Raw genomic sequence first — 15,690 nt, forward strand, 5'->3', positions numbered from 1 at the left:
CCTGTAAGCAGATGAATCTCAAGGTTGTGTAACGTATACATACTTTGAACTTTGGTGGTGTGGGACTTCAGATTTCTGTCCCTCCTGCTTGATGGTAGCTGTGAAAAGATGGCAAGGTCCGGGTGGAGGGGATCTTTGATGATGGATGTTGCCTTCTTGAGGCAACTCTTCCTGTGGATACTCCCAGTGGAGAGAAGGGATGTGTCTGTGTTGTATTGGGCTGAGTCCACAATCGCTTCTTTTGCCTCTTAGATTATACAGAGAAATTGCATTTATATTGCAAAAGTATATTGATACCAAGATCCAGCTTCATTAACTATTCCAAACTTAATTTCAGTGACAAAGTAACTGAAGAGCAGCCTGTAGAGGAGGAGGAAGAGGAAAGCGATATTGATGATGAGGATGACAACGACCTTGATGATGAAGTTGAGGATCAGTATGAGGATCCAACCGAGCATACAACCAGCAGCACCACCACTACCACAGAAGCAATTGAAGAAGTTGTGAGAGGTAATGTAGATTATCAACTTTTCATGCAGTCACTGTATGTAAACTCTTAATCACGGTCAGTTTTTTTGACTATGTTGAATTGATTTAAACTGTTTTAAATGCTATGATGCTAATGATGGCACTGGTTATGGTGAGCAGTTTTGGGCCCTTATCTAAGAAGGGATGTGCTGGCATTGGAGAGTGTCCAGAGGAAGTTCACGAGAATGATCCTGGGGATGAAAAGGTTAAAGTGTGAGGAGCGCTTGATGGCTCTAGGCCTGCACTCTTCTGGTTAGAAGAATGATGTGGGATCTCATTGAAACCTATATAGAAATGAAATGCCTAGATAGAGTGGACATGGCGAGAAGGTTTCTTAGAGTGGGACCAGAGGGCACAATAGATGTCCCTTTAAAACAAAAATGAGATTTTTTTTTAGCTTGGGGCTGGTGAATCTGAAACTTATTGCCACAGACTGCTGTGCAGATCAACTCATTGCCTATATATATGACGGAGGTTCATAGATTCTTCATTAGTAAGGGTGTCAAAGTTTACAGGGAGAAGGCAGGAGAATGGTGTTGAGAGGGATAATAAATCAGCCATGATGGAATGGCGGAGCAGACACAGTAGGCTGATGGGCATAATTCTGCACCCGTGTCTTATGGTCTCATAGCTTGCTCACTGAAGTTGGCCATCCACTAGAGTGAAGAATATTCAGAACAAGGGGTAGGAGTGGGGTAGTTTTCTTGCACTGTTTCAAAATAGACAATTTAGAAGTGAATAAAGGGAAATGTTGGAAGTAGTCATGTGTTGTTGGAATGAATCCTCTTTCTGACATTGAGATCATTGTAGATTTTAAATGTCTAATTCATGTTTTTCCATTCTTAATAGAATACTGTGGAAGAGCCATAGGTCTGTTTGGGCAAACTATACTTAATAGACAACTGGCTAACTCAACTTTGCCATCTTCAGAATGCATTCTACCATTAGAACTGAAGAAGTGGCAGGATATTTTTGGTTATGTTTCACTCATGACATTCGGATTGTGTCTATCTATAGTTCATAGCAGATTGAATTTAAATCGTTGATTTGCTGGGTTTTCATCCTTGGGCTATTCTGAGAAACCGAGCACTCTGATGTCACAATCTATTTGTTTCCTGATGCTCTGTTCTGCATTAACCAGTAAAAGTCCTGCGCCAGTGCAAGTTATATCAAGGCATTGGGGCTAACTTTTATCAGGCAGGCAGGTGGGGGTATGACAGAGAGGATCTTCCCCCAGCAGCCAGCATCAAGGCTATTTAAACTTCAGCCTTTTCTTTGCTGATAGTGGTGATCCTGTTGGTGGGTATAATGGCTTTCATGATGCAAAGTGTCAGACATGAGTGAGTCATAGAGCACTGCAGCACAGAACCAGGTCATTAGGTCCAGTTACTCTATGCCAAACTGTTTATTGTGGGTCCCATCAACCCACACTTGCACTACATACCCCTCCCGACTATGTACCCAAAATTCTCTTACCTGTTGCAGTCAAACCCTTTGGCAGCTCGTTCCACACTTGCACCACCCTCTGAGTGAAGAAGCCCTTTAGTCCCATTAAATATTTCACATTTCACTCTTAACTCATCTATATACTACTAAAACTCTCATGCTCTGTCTAGCCATTTGTGACCTCCAATTAGCACAAACGGTGCATTACAGCAGCACTTTTTTTGGCTAAGTCGAATTAAAATGCGCTCTTACAGAATGCAGGCAAAGTTTCAGGGTTATATATTCGTATAAAATTGCTCATTCACAAAAATCAGCAGGCTCTCTTTCACCCGAGAGCCGATCGGCCATCATAGAAATCGGGATGCGACAGCCCGACGCATGCGCACGGCCAGCCTCAGCAGCGACACCTACCGGAGCAAAAGAGCAGGGCAGCTCTATTTCGAGGGCTCACATTCTGCTAATCACCATCACCATGTGCAGGATTGGGTCAGATCTAACGGCCACCCATCAATAAGAGATAATTAAATCTTATTGTAATGACGTTCTTCGAGATACCCATAAAACCCTTTGCTGCAGTCAAAGCACAGTGGTGGCTATATCATGTCCATTTAGGAGAGCGCCAACCACATCATCAAGAATAATCAGCATTCTTTGGTGTTACTGCATCGTATCTTCTATCCAGCATTAGGGTAAAAATAAAAGTGGTCAGCCTAATGATGCTGTGTGGAAAGGGAAGGGCGACATTATGGTCAAGAGACGACGCCAAACGTCGTGGGAAGCGGCAAGGAGAAGGAGAGAACAAGAAACGGATGAGGCCAGGGCCACATGACTCAAGGATCAAAGAGTCAGGACAAAAAAAATGAGAGAAGAAGAGACAGAGGAGGAGAGGCATGCACGTCTCCAGGATCAGAGACAAATAACAAACAGCAGAAGAGATGAAGAGACGGGGGATGAAAGGGCTGCCCGTCTCCAGAATGACAAAACAGGCACAGAAGGAGGAGAGGGGGAGAGAGGAAGAGACAAAGGAGCTGAAAAATGCACATCTCCAGGATCAGAGACAAAGAACAAACAGCAGAAGAGATGAAGAGATGAGGAATGAAAGGACTACACGTCTCCAGAATGACAACGAGAGGCTCAAGGATGGCAGACAAACCAGAAATGATGCCATCAAAAGGGTCCTTCGTTAAACGAGGAGGGGCTATATTTGCTTTGCTATGCATCGTTCTTCTTTAATAAACTGAGGTTTTCCTGCTTCAGTTTCCAAAGCAATAGCATTCAGGAACATTTAATGTTCACTCTGGTCACATCAGACTGCACTACCCTTCTCTCAAAGGGTGCCCCAACAGGTCACCCCGTTATCTATTTACCTTTAGTTCTAGGCTCACCTACCACAGTGAGGAAAAAACTACTTGCATTTATCCAATGTGTCCCTCAAGTGTGGCCCATATCCTTCTAAACCTTTCCTATCCATGGACCTGTCCAAATGTCTTTAAATGTTGTTATAAAATGTTAATTTAACTATAATTTTCTCTAGCAACTCATTCCATATTCACACCACCCTCGTGCCAATCCTCGGGTCACTTTTACATCCTTACCGCTCACATTAAATCTATGCCTTCAATTTCTTGATTGCTCAGCCCTGGAAAAATACTGAGTAAGTTCCACTAGTCCATGTCCCCCATGTTTTTATCCACCTCTATGGTGGCCCCTCTACACTCCGAGGAATAAAGTGCTAGCCTGCCCAATATTTCCCAAGACCTTTTGAGTCCTGGCAATGTTCTCTTAAAACTTTTTTGCACCCTTTCCAGCTTAATGACATCATTGGGTTATTTAGGAGAGTGCAGCTAGATGCTATTCTACACTTTCTTGCTAGTGTCTCAGTTAAATGTTAAATATTTATTCTGTTTTTGGCCTTTATGGTCTCTGAATTCAGTTCTGATTCTGCTCTTTGCATCTGACTTGGCACTTATGAGATACGAGATTTATCCCCTCAGTTAAAAAAAAGGGCATCAATGAATTGTTAATTCCCTTCACTAATTGGTACTTGGCCAGTTAAAATTTGCAGTGGAATTAAATCATTTTAATTGAGATTTCGTCTAGCGTGTGTGGGTGTTATCATCTCAGATTGGACAGGTAGATCTATCGAGGTAATGCTTCACAGCCACTCAGTTTTCCATGAACACAGAAAAGTGCAGAGTTATGAAATGTGTAGGAGGGAAGGGTTAGGTTGATCGTGTCGAGTAGGTTTATATAGGAAGGCACAACACTGTGTGTCAAAGCGTCTGTACTGTGCTCTACTGGTCTATGGTCTAGACTTCACCGTGGGTCAAACCCCTACTGTGCTCTACTGGTCTATGGTCTAGACTTCACTGTGGGTCAAACCCCTACTGTGCTCCACTGGTCTATGGTCTAGACTTCACTGTGGGTCAAACCCCTACTGTGCTCTACTGGTCTATGTTCTAGACTTCACCGCGGGTCAAACCCCTACTGTGCTCTACTGGTCTATGTTCTAGACTTCACCGTGGGTCAAACCCCTACTGTGCTCTACTGGTCTATGTTCTAGACTTCACCGTGGGTCAAACCCCTACTGTGCTACACTGGTCTATGTTCTAGACTTCACTGTGGGTCAAACCCCTACTGTGCTCCACTGGTCTATGTTCTATACTTCACCGTGGGTCAAACCCCTACTGTGCTCTACTGGTCTATGTTCTATACTTCACCGTGGGTCAAACCCCTACTGTGCTCCACTGGTCTATGGTCTAGACTTCACTGTGGGTCAAAGCGTCTGTACTGTGCTCTACTGGTCTATGTTCTATACTTCACCGTGGGTCAAACCCCTACTGTGCTGTACTGGTCTATGTTCTAGACTTCACTGTGGGTCAAAGCGTCTGTACTGTGCTCCACTGGTCTATGTTCTATACTTCACCGTGGGTCAAACCCCTACTGTGCTCCACTGGTCTATGGTCTAGACTTCACTGTAGGTCAAAGCGTCTGTACTGTGCTCTACTGGTCTATGTTCTATACTTCACCGCGGGTCAAACCCCTACTGTGCTCCACTGGTCTATGGTCTAGACTTCACTGTGGGTCAAAGCGTCTGTACTGTGCTCTACTGGTCTATGTTCTATACTTCACCGCGGGTCAAACCCCTACTGTGCTCTACTGGTCTATGTTCTAGACTTCTCCATGGTTCAAAGCGTCTGTACTGTGCTCTACTGGTCTATCTATGTTCTATACTTCACCGTGGACCAAAGTGCCCGCACTCTGGTGTAAATGTTATGACAATTAGCTTTTTGTCGGAGCAGCAACACTATACATCATAAAACGAGGGCACACAAATTAATGTAAATTGACCGATATTATAGATTACTTGTGCGTGCAAAACAAATAACTCGTGCTGGGATAAGAGTGAGGAAAATAATATAGTCCAAGGTAGTGGCAGATTTTATGGTTTGGTCGAAGAACTGGGTGATAATGTGGAAGAGGCTGTTATACTGCAAGTTGTGGGTCTGTGGACCCTTTACCTCCTGCCTTAGGGCTGCATTGGCTTGAATGTTGAGGGTTCCTGATGATGGATGCCCGACATTGCCTTATAGATGTCCAAGTGATGAGCACTGCTGTGCCTGTGATGGACCTGGCTGAATTTGCCACTCTGTGTAGCTTCTTGCTTTCCTGTGCTTTGGAGTTTCCATATCAGGGTCATAATGTAGCCTGCCAGAAAGCTTACAACATAAATCTGTAAACTCTTGTCAGAGCTTCAACCATACTGAACATTTAGTTTAGGCTGCAGCTTGAGTTTTGCATACAATTCCAGGCACCATTTGCAGGACAGCTGTTGAGCCATAGAGCATGGCATATGTCATATACTATTTGTATAGGATTTCAATTTTGTGGCTTGTTTCTCTCATAGCCAAGAAGATTATGGGCAAGGCCTAAAATTATGATGCAGACCATAACCATCTCCTCAGCTAAGTGGGTCAAAAATTACAAGATGAATACTGAGGGGAATTTCATTGAAACCTACCAAATATTGAAAAGCCTTGGTAGAGTGGATGTGCAGAAGATTATTCCAATTGTGGGAAAGTCGTGGACCAGGGAGCAATGCCTTAGAATAGGACAATCTTTTACAACGAAGATGAGAAGAAATTTCTTTAGCCAGAGTGTGGTGAATCTGTGGAATTCATTGCCACAGATGTCTGTGGAGGCCAAGTCATTGGGTATATTTAAAGCGGAGGTTGATAGTAAGGGCATCAAAGGTGTTAGGGAAAAGGTGGGAGGATGGGGCTGAAGAAAATTAGATCAGCCACGATCAAATGGTGGAGCAGACTCGATGAGCCGAATGGCTAATTCTGCTCACACGTCTTATTGCCTTAATGGTTTTATAATTGGCAAGAAGTACCAGAGGGAAAAATTATGACAATATTTTAGATGATATGGGATGCATTGAGGTAGTTGGAGTCGTTTTAATAGATTTGTTCCATTTTGGAGGATGAATTAGTGTCCAATTGAACAGTTTTCAAAGAACCAGTGAAGAGAACACTGGTGGTTTTGGCCCATCTTGTATGATTCGATGAAATGGCGGAATAGCAAGTTCAGCACTGTTGAGTTTAGAACATAAGCCATTCACAATGCCAACTGTGGCCTTGTTTGCTCTTTGGACATGAACCACATGGCAAGTGAGATTACACTGAGGTTTTAAAATTCAAAATAAGTGCATTATCAAAGTACATATATGTCACCATATACAACCCTAAGATTCTGAGGTTTTAAGCTTTGAAACTAAGAAAGTAATTTCCTCATTCAGCATTTGACCATTTACTTTCTGCCAATAAGCTTTTGTGATGGATTGGATTTCAATAAGCACAATTAGAGCAAATTTGGTTCATCAGCGAGCAATTTTCAAGGCTTATGTTTGGCTGTTTGCAGTGTTCTTCTTCCCTTCAAGTACACCAGCCAGCCCACACATGTCACTGGAGTGCAGGAATCCATATTAAAGTGGATAATTGGATGTGTTATTATTTGACTCGTACAATCATTTGTGGAAATACTTCATCACTTATGGTTGCTGTGTAAGACTTTCCATGCATTTGATCTCTGAGTCCTCCTAGGATTAATGGAAGAAGTTCAAAGTTCAAAATACGTTTATTATCAAAGTATGTATACTATGTACACCCTTGAGATTTGTCTCCTTACAGGTAGTCACAAAACAAAGAAACCCAATAGGACCCATTTTAAAACAAAACATCAAACACCTAATATGAGGGGGAAAAAAAGAACAAATCAGGTAAACAATAAAAAGTAAGCATGCAGTATTCAGAACTAAAGTTCATAAAGGTAGGTTGACAGCTACAAATCCAGCCACAGCCAGTCCGGGTGAGTTGCAGGCCTCAACCTCAGTTCAGTGCAGAGACGAGTGAACCTCGCCAAGCAGTGGCCCGTTCCTGACCTCCAGCCGCAACAGCTTGACCTTTTCAATCTGGCCCCGCACTTAACTGGCCAAACTTCAGCTCATTCCGCGCTCTCGGGCCTGAGCCCCAGTGCCGCGATTCAGCCTCTCCAATCTGGCCCCGCACTTAAATCAGTCAAACATTGGCTCGTTCTTCACTCTGGGGTGTAGACCATCAGTACTTTCAATGCTTACCGTAGTGTTTCAACTAAAAACAACTAAAGGCATAAAAATGAAGGAATCAAAGAAAAAAACCATTATGTAGCAAGAAAGTGTGGATCTTTGTTCAATTTTGTGTATTACTGGCTGGAGAGCACTGAATTGTTGAATCCTTTGAACACTCTGCCTGTCCAATTAGAAGCTGCATGTCAAGATGAAAGTAAATATGGACATTATTTTTTCATTATTGGAACGACCTTTACAAACCCATGACCTGATAAAATTTCATAAACCTTCTCCTCTAAGTGGAGTAACTCCAGGTGGTGGCAGACAGCAGCACTAAAATTTATTGAGCATGTACCACAGCTCAGCAGCCCTTCTTTGCCTCTTGCTATTTTTGAGCCGAATTTTATTTATTTGTTGTTAATTTTATTATTGAGATTCAGCGCGGAACAGGCTCTTCCGGCCCTTCAAGCCACGCCGCCCCACAACCCCTAATTTAACTCCAGACTAATCATGACACAATTTACAATGACCAATTAACCTACCAACCGGTACGTCTTTGGACTGTGAGAGGAAACCGGAGCACCCGGAGGAAACCCACACAGTCATGAGGAGAACATACAAATTCCTTACAGACTGCAGCAGGAATTGAACGCGGGTCGCTGGTATGTAAAGCATTGTGCTAATCACTACATGTCAAGAACAACCAAAAATCAGATTACATCATACTTTGAATTTTAAAATTAATAGTTTGTGGTAAACCATGTTGTAACTCGGTTACCTGTCTGGACACACCCCTCTGCTGACTGCCCCGTGGCTCCTCCCACAGAGTCCTGTATAAAGGTGTTTGCCTTGCCCCTCCCCCTCAGTCCGGGGGCAGACACTCACTGTGGAGGCCGTATTGTACGACGAATAAAAGCCTTTCAGTATTTTACCAAACCTCAGTCTTTTGGAGTAATTGAGGGTGCTTCATAGTTTTAATTACTAAAGCAACAGGATGGAATTCTACTCCCTCACATTTCATGATTAAACCAACCACTAAGCTAGGCCCAAAAATTTCTATGTGTTTAAAATGAAAAGTAAACCAGTGGAAAAAAAACTGGCCTTTGGTTTGGTTTATTTGTTTGGAATTTATATAATCTATGAAGTTCCCCTTAGAATTAAATTCACCGTTTGCTGTGAAAATAACCAATTCTAATTTGGAAAAACTGAGGTTCTATGTTATCAGCTTTCTTTTTTAAAAGGTTTTAGTCAGAATAGTGTGTCTGTATAGTAATTTGTTTCAATACCTCAGGCTGTTTGCAGAGTGCTCCTGATTCGATAACCTATTAAACAGACTGTGTAATACATTTTTAAGGAAAATTACCAGCCTAAGTAGATTGATGCAAGGTAACTTTGTGCAAGGTATTAAAAGACTTACACTTTGCATAATCGTCTCATAGCAGCAGCACACTTTACTGCCACTTTTTGTAAGAAATTTGTACATTCTTCCCGTGATCGTGTGGGTTTCCTCCCGATGTTTCGGTTTCCTCCCACGTTTCAAAGGCAAATGGGTTAGGATTAATGAGCTGTGGGCATACTATGTGGCTGACAGAAGCGTGGCTGCCCAGCACAATCCTCACCGATTTGATTTGGATGACGCCTTCACTGCATGTTTTGACGTACATGTGATAAATGAAGCAGGTTTCTTTATCCTTAATCACGCAACAACCAGAGCACTGGCGGGCGATGAAATGTTAGCTCCTGAGAAAATTCAGTGGTGGGAGGAGGGTGATAGGTTTCAATGAGCTTCCCCTTCGTTCTTCTAAACTACAGTCCCAGAGCTATCAAATGCTCTTCATGTTAACCCTTTCCTTCCCAGAATTATTCTTGTGAACCTCCTCTGGACTCTCTCCAATAAGGGCCCAAAACTGCTCACTGTTCAGAATCAAAAGCAGATTTAATATCACTGGCATATGTTGCGAAATCTGTTAACTTTACGGCAGCAGTACAGTGAAATACATGATAAATAAATATTGCAGTAAGTATTGCAGGCATAAAAAAAAATGTAGTGAGGTAGTATTCATGGGTTCAATGTCATTCAGAAATTGGATAGCAGTGGGAAGAAGCTGTTGCTGAATCGCTGAGTTTGCGACGGAAACAGTATGAAGAGGACATGTCTTGGGTAGTGGAGATCCCTAATGATGGATGCTTCCTTCCTAAGGCACCGCTCCTTGAAGACGTCTTGGATACTGTGAAGGCTCGTGCCCATGATAGAACTAACTAATTTTACAAGTTTCTACAAGTTATTTTAATTTTGTGCGGTAGTCACGTACCCCCACCCCATACCAGTCAATGATGTGGCCAGTCAGAATGTTCTCCACAGTACATTTGTAGAAGTTTTTGAGTATGCTAATTAACAAACCAGATCTCCTCAAGTTCCTAGTGAAATATAGCCACTATCTTGCCTTCTTTATAGCTGCATCAATATGTTGCAACCAGGATAGGTTCTCAGAGGTATTGACAGCCAGGAATTTGAAATTACTTATTCTCTCCATTTCTGATCCCTCGTCTTCCCCTTCCTGAAGTCCACAATCAGCTCTTTGGTCTTGCTGACATTGAGTGTAAGGTTGTTGCTGTGACACCACTCCACTAACTTGCCCCTGTACGCCCTCTCGCCACAATCTGAAATTCTGCCAGCAACAGTTGTATCATCAGCAAATTTATAGAATGCCTAGCCACACAGTCTTGGGTGTAGAGAGAGTAGAGCAGGGGCTAAGCACACACCCCTGAGGTGCACCAGCACTGATGGTCAGCGACGTGGAAATGTCATTACCAACCTGCACAGATTGTGGTCTTCCAGTTAGGAAGTCAAGAATTCAGTTGCCTAGGGAGGTACAGAAGCCCAAGTTCTGTAGCTTTTCGATCAGGACTGTAGAAAACTACTACTACTACTGCTACTACGTCGATGCAGGCCTAGGGGACCGGCGTTGGGCACGATGACGGACTCTCCACTTTTCCCTCTCCCTCATCAGTGTGTTCAGTTCATCTACATTAGCCGCGCCGCTGTCTTCTAGTAGCGTGTTGACCATAGTCTCGGGAGGGCGCCCAGGGTTCATCCTCCCATGCGTGGGCTCCCATATGATGACTGGGCTGGCAGGTAGCTCGGGATGGCGTAGACATTCCCCCGCTAGTTGCAGTCTTCTGGCCTCGATTTTAGTGGTGAGCATGGGTAGGTTGTTATAGAGCTCAATGTTCGTCATGTGCTGTTGCCAACTCATATCAGGAGCCATCCGGAGCATTCGTGTATAGCAACCATCTAGAGACTTTCGCATCGTCTTGGTGAAAAGATGGTGTTAATCGCTGAGCTATAGTCAATTAACAGGATCCTGACATAGGTATTTGCATTATGCAGGCATGCTCCAAGGCTGTGTGGAGAGCCATTGAGATCTGCTGCAGACCTATTGTGGAGATAGGCAAATTGCAGTGGGTCCAGGTCCTTGCTGAGACAGATGTTGATTCTAGACATGACCAAACCCTCAAAGCATTTTATCACTGTAGATGTGAGCACTACTGGATGATAGTCTTTAAGGCAACTCACACTCCTCATCTTGGGCACTGTTATAATTGTTACCCTTTTGAAGCAAGTGGGAACTTCTGACTGTAGCACTGAGAGATTGAAAATGTCCTTGAATACTCCTGCCAGTTGGTTGACACAGGTTTTCAGATCCTTACCAGGTACTCCATCAGGGCCTGCTGCCTTGCCAGGGTTCACCCTCTTGAAAGACAGCCTGACGTCAGCCTCTGAGACAGAGATCACAGGGTCATCGGATGCTGCAGGGATCCTCATAGCTGTGATTTTATTCTCTCATTCAAAGCGAGCATAAGAGGCCTCTGGTAGTGTAGTATCACTGCCACTCATGATATTGGGTTTTGCTTTCTAAGAAGTCATGAGCCTTTCCTCATATTTTTTGCTTTTACTTATCAAGAACTGGGTAGAACTGCTACATTATACTTGCTTCAGATTTAGAAATGTTTGTGAAAACTATTAAAACAACCTTAAGGATTCAATTATATGAATGGAACAAAAATTAGTTTGAATTATTTTTGCTCAATCTGTGTGGCTCTGAAAGAGCAGTGTCATTGTCATATATTTTCTTAATGCTTTGGTATTCACCGACCAGTATGATTAGGCCTGGTAATGACGTTGCTCCCAGCTTACCTTTCACTTGCCAGAGCCTTGTGTCAAACCTGGTACTTCAGTTCTGCAGGGGTAGAGCCTGACAGCAGACTGTATTTGATGGAAAAGGAACATGATATTCTTGCTGGAGCACTTCATTAAATTGCTATTTGACTCCTAAGGCAGTCAGACATTCAACTTTCAAACTAGTGCCAATAAGAAGGTAACAATGTTCTACCAAACAAAGCCTTCAACAGGTTGAGTAGCCCTTATCCGAAATTCCAAAATCCGAAAACCTCCAAAGTTCAAAATTTTTTTTTTGTACTAACATGATGCCGCAGGTGGAAAGTTCCGGAAGACGCTGAGAAGGTTCCCAGGCAATGTGTATGTCTCTGCACACTACCTATAGTAGTAAGAAATGACCTCATATATGTAATGAACAGAAGTTAATGAAAAATAGAAAAGCACTGAGTAAAGTGAGAAATGAAGATCTCGGCCATGTATTGAAAGAGTAGATTCGTCAGTGTTAGAGTGAACTATAGGCCACTTAAAGGTATGCTGATCATGAAACAAGCAAAAATCTATCATGATAAACTGAAAATTGAAGGTAATCGTGAATATTCAGCAGGCTGGTTGCAGGAATTTAAGAAGGCATGGCCATTAAAATTTTGAAGTGTCTGCTGATCAGGAAAGTCTAGCGCCAGAACAAGGCTACAATGTTGATGGTTTTTACACCTTACATAAAAACTTTAAAAAAATAATAGTGTTCTGTAACCTTTTAATCAAGCACTACATTGTAGGTGGAGACTGAAGCCTCCATATATATATGTGTGTGTGTATATATATATATATATATATATATATATAAAACATTATGTTATAACTTTAACTGTTAAATACATAAGTGTGATCAACAAGTGTAAGGCAAAGACTGCTTACTGGTATGGCAATGCCAAGCATTCTCATTATATATTCCAAAATTCAAAATTCAAATCACTACTGCCGAAAGCATTTTGGATAAGGAGTACTCAACCTGTAATAGATTTTGGAGGGATTTGTGCAGTCAGGTAAGCATACTTGATGCCATGTTTAAACCTATGCTTTCATACTCAGCTTCTAATTATTTGGAACCATGTAAAAATTACCAGAAGCAAATCTTACTAATTTTCGAAGTTGCCTCTTATAGAAATCTGAAGTATAGATGTATCATTAAGTTCCATGAATAATTATCTACCCAGGTTTTGATAACTAAAGGATTAAAAATGAGGGAAGACACATGAACATTGAGCAGATTTGCTCTCCTTATCTTTGAAAGGATGTGCTGGTATTGGAGAAGGTCCAGAGGAGATTCATGAGAATGTTTCCGGAAACTAAAGGGTTATCATTTGAGGAGCATTTGATGGCTCTGGGCCTGTACTCACTGGAGTTTAGAAGAATGGGGGGGTGGGGGAGTCTCATTAAAACCTGTCGAATATTGAGAGGAGTGAAAGGAGTTGATGTGCAGAGGATGTTTCCAATATTGGGGGAGTCTAGGAGTAAAGGGCACAGTCGCTGAATACAGCAAGGTCCCTTTAGAACAGAGATAAAGAGGAATTTCTTTAGCCAGAGAGTGGTGAATCTGTGGATTCATTGCCACAGACATCTGTGGAGACCAAGTCATTGGATACATTTAATGCAAAGACTGATAGGTTCTCGATTAGTAAAGGCGTCAAAGGTTACGGGAAGAAGGCAGGAGAATGGGATGAGAGGAATAATAGATCAGCCATGATAGAACGGTGGAGCAGAATCGACAGGTCAAACAGCCTAATTCTGCTCCAATGTTTCATGGCCTTTGATGGTTGATGCAACAGTCTTACTAGTGAGTAAACTGTTCATCCGAAATTAATGTCATTGTGTAGGCACCAGGTGGGGTTAAGATCATTCAGGCCAAGAAAAAGGAATGCTGTCATCCAGGATTTAATTTCCTTATTCTCAGAAGGCCTGTCATCATACAGCTTAATGGTCATTGGGTGTTCACTGTCTGAGATGACATGAAGAATGATTATTTTGGAAAGGTATTATGGATTCTGTTGAACCCCATTCATCACCACAAAACATTACTCCCTCCACAGCCCAGCACTCTATATGGCTGTAGTTTGTTCCATTCACTTCATGCATTGCAGGTCATTGCAAAGAATTTTGACAGCATCTCCAACTCTCATGCTGTAGCTAAGGGCTGCGCCAATTCAAAAATGGCAGCCCCCCCCCCGCCTTTTTATAGGGATACAGGACGTTAACTGGCCCAACGAGCCCGTGCTGCCCAATTACACCCACGTGACCAATTAACAGCTAACCTGTCCGTCTTTGGAATGTGGGAGGAAACCCATGCAGTCACAGAGAGAATGTATATATGACGGAAATGAAGCTTGGTCGCTGTAGTAGCACCATATTAACTGCTATGCTACCACGCCTCCTTCGTGAGGTTATTAGGGACAGTCGAGAAGTGTTAGCCTTCTTGGGAAGGCCCCCCTCTCCTAAATGAAAGAGAAAATCAGTGCTTCTGTATCCCATGTGAGAGGAATGAGAGAGGTTGTTAACACAAATGGCACATTTTACTGTATGTTTAGATGTATACGTGATAAATAAAACTGAATCTGAAGAAAATTTTGTTGTAAGTTGTGATAGCAAAACAGTGGTGGTGTGCCTCTATTTCCATCCCACCAATAAATCATTAATCTTGGTTATTCGTTTCTTTTCGCACTCGCCAGGCACTAAGACAGAGCAGGAAAATTTTTAGTCAGCAAATAGCCATTTTTGTGAAGATGCTAATTTAACATTACTCAGTCATGTGTGGTCGTCTCCTTACCTAGATAAATCCAAAATCATCTTAGGTGAAACCCAGGGCACAGAAATCCACGCTGTTCTAACCCTTTGCAGCTGTGACTTCAAAGGAAAATTTCTTTACATAGCGTTAGCCATTCTATTGGCTACTGAACCAAACTGCCAGTAAACTTTAAAGCACTCTCTTCTTACAAGGGTTTCAATCAATGATTCAAAGGTAATAAAAATTCAAAGGTATCCAAAACAGAATTGAGTTACCAAGGTTCTTAAAGCAAATTCATTCAACTTGCTGTGGGCTTTAAACAAAGGTGAGTTTTTCTTGTGAATTTGTTTTTCTCCCCTGATTAAAAATCCTCACATTTTTCACATTCAGAAGTGTGTTCTGAGCAAGCGGAGACTGGGCCTTGTAGAGCTATGATGCCTCGGTGGTACTTTGACATCAGTGAAGGAAAATGTGCACAGTTCATTTATGGCGGCTGCGGAGGAAACAGAAACAATTTTGATTCCGAGGAGTACTGTTTGTCCGTCTGTAACAGCGTCAGTAAGTGAAACCTCCAGCTGATTGCAGTCTTTCTGTGTCGCTCAGCACTGAAAGCCTCAACCAGTCTTTCCACTGTCTAGCCGTAGGGCAAGTGCTGTGACTTGCCAAGCTAATTCCTGTAGTGAAGCTTTACACAAGCTGTTTTCCTCTTTAACTCCTTTAATTGCTGTGTACTAACTGCTTTCTGTCTGTCCTAACTTGGATCATGTGCTTCAAAACCCTCTGCTTGGAACTTGTCAAATTATTACAGGGTCGCTCATGTTTTTCTCCGTTTCCTTAACATGTTGTGCATTGAGATTTGATATGTCTGCATACTCTTCAAAATACTTGGGAGAGCTTAACTCTGCTTGAAAAGCTAAGTGCAGTTATAACAACTAGCTTTGATTAGCTGACCAGCTGGGTGAAATGTGAAGAGACAAAGGAAATTGCAATGCTAGCCTCACAGTGTATATAAAAGTGATTAGGTGAAATTAGACTCCTTCTAAACTGCTGAACCTTTCTGGACTGTGTTGAAGCATATAGTATAGTTCTTCGCCATAGTAAAAGATTTGGCATGGATAACATATAGTTTGACTTTCAGCACCAGCATGA

The 15,690-nt window shown here is 42.4% G+C and overlaps 1 protein-coding gene across 4 annotated transcripts in view; it reads left to right on the forward strand.

Moving 5' to 3' along the window:
* appa (amyloid beta (A4) precursor protein a) overlaps positions 1–15,690 on the forward strand; it is a 216,980-nt gene that overhangs the window by 137,371 nt on the left and 63,919 nt on the right. For 2 of the 4 annotated variants that reach the window (XM_072259872.1, XM_072259873.1), the window contains exons 6-7: positions 338–510; positions 14,932–15,099. In XM_072259872.1, coding sequence (XP_072115973.1) covers positions 338–510; positions 14,932–15,099 — 341 coding nt within the window. The remainder of the gene's footprint in view (positions 1–337; positions 511–14,931; positions 15,100–15,690) is intronic. The other 2 variants (XM_072259874.1, XM_072259876.1) reach the window with 1 other exon arrangement.

This window comes from Mobula birostris, chromosome 6 (assembly GCF_030028105.1).
Source record: "Mobula birostris isolate sMobBir1 chromosome 6, sMobBir1.hap1, whole genome shotgun sequence".
NCBI lineage: Eukaryota > Metazoa > Chordata > Chondrichthyes > Myliobatiformes > Myliobatidae > Mobula > Mobula birostris.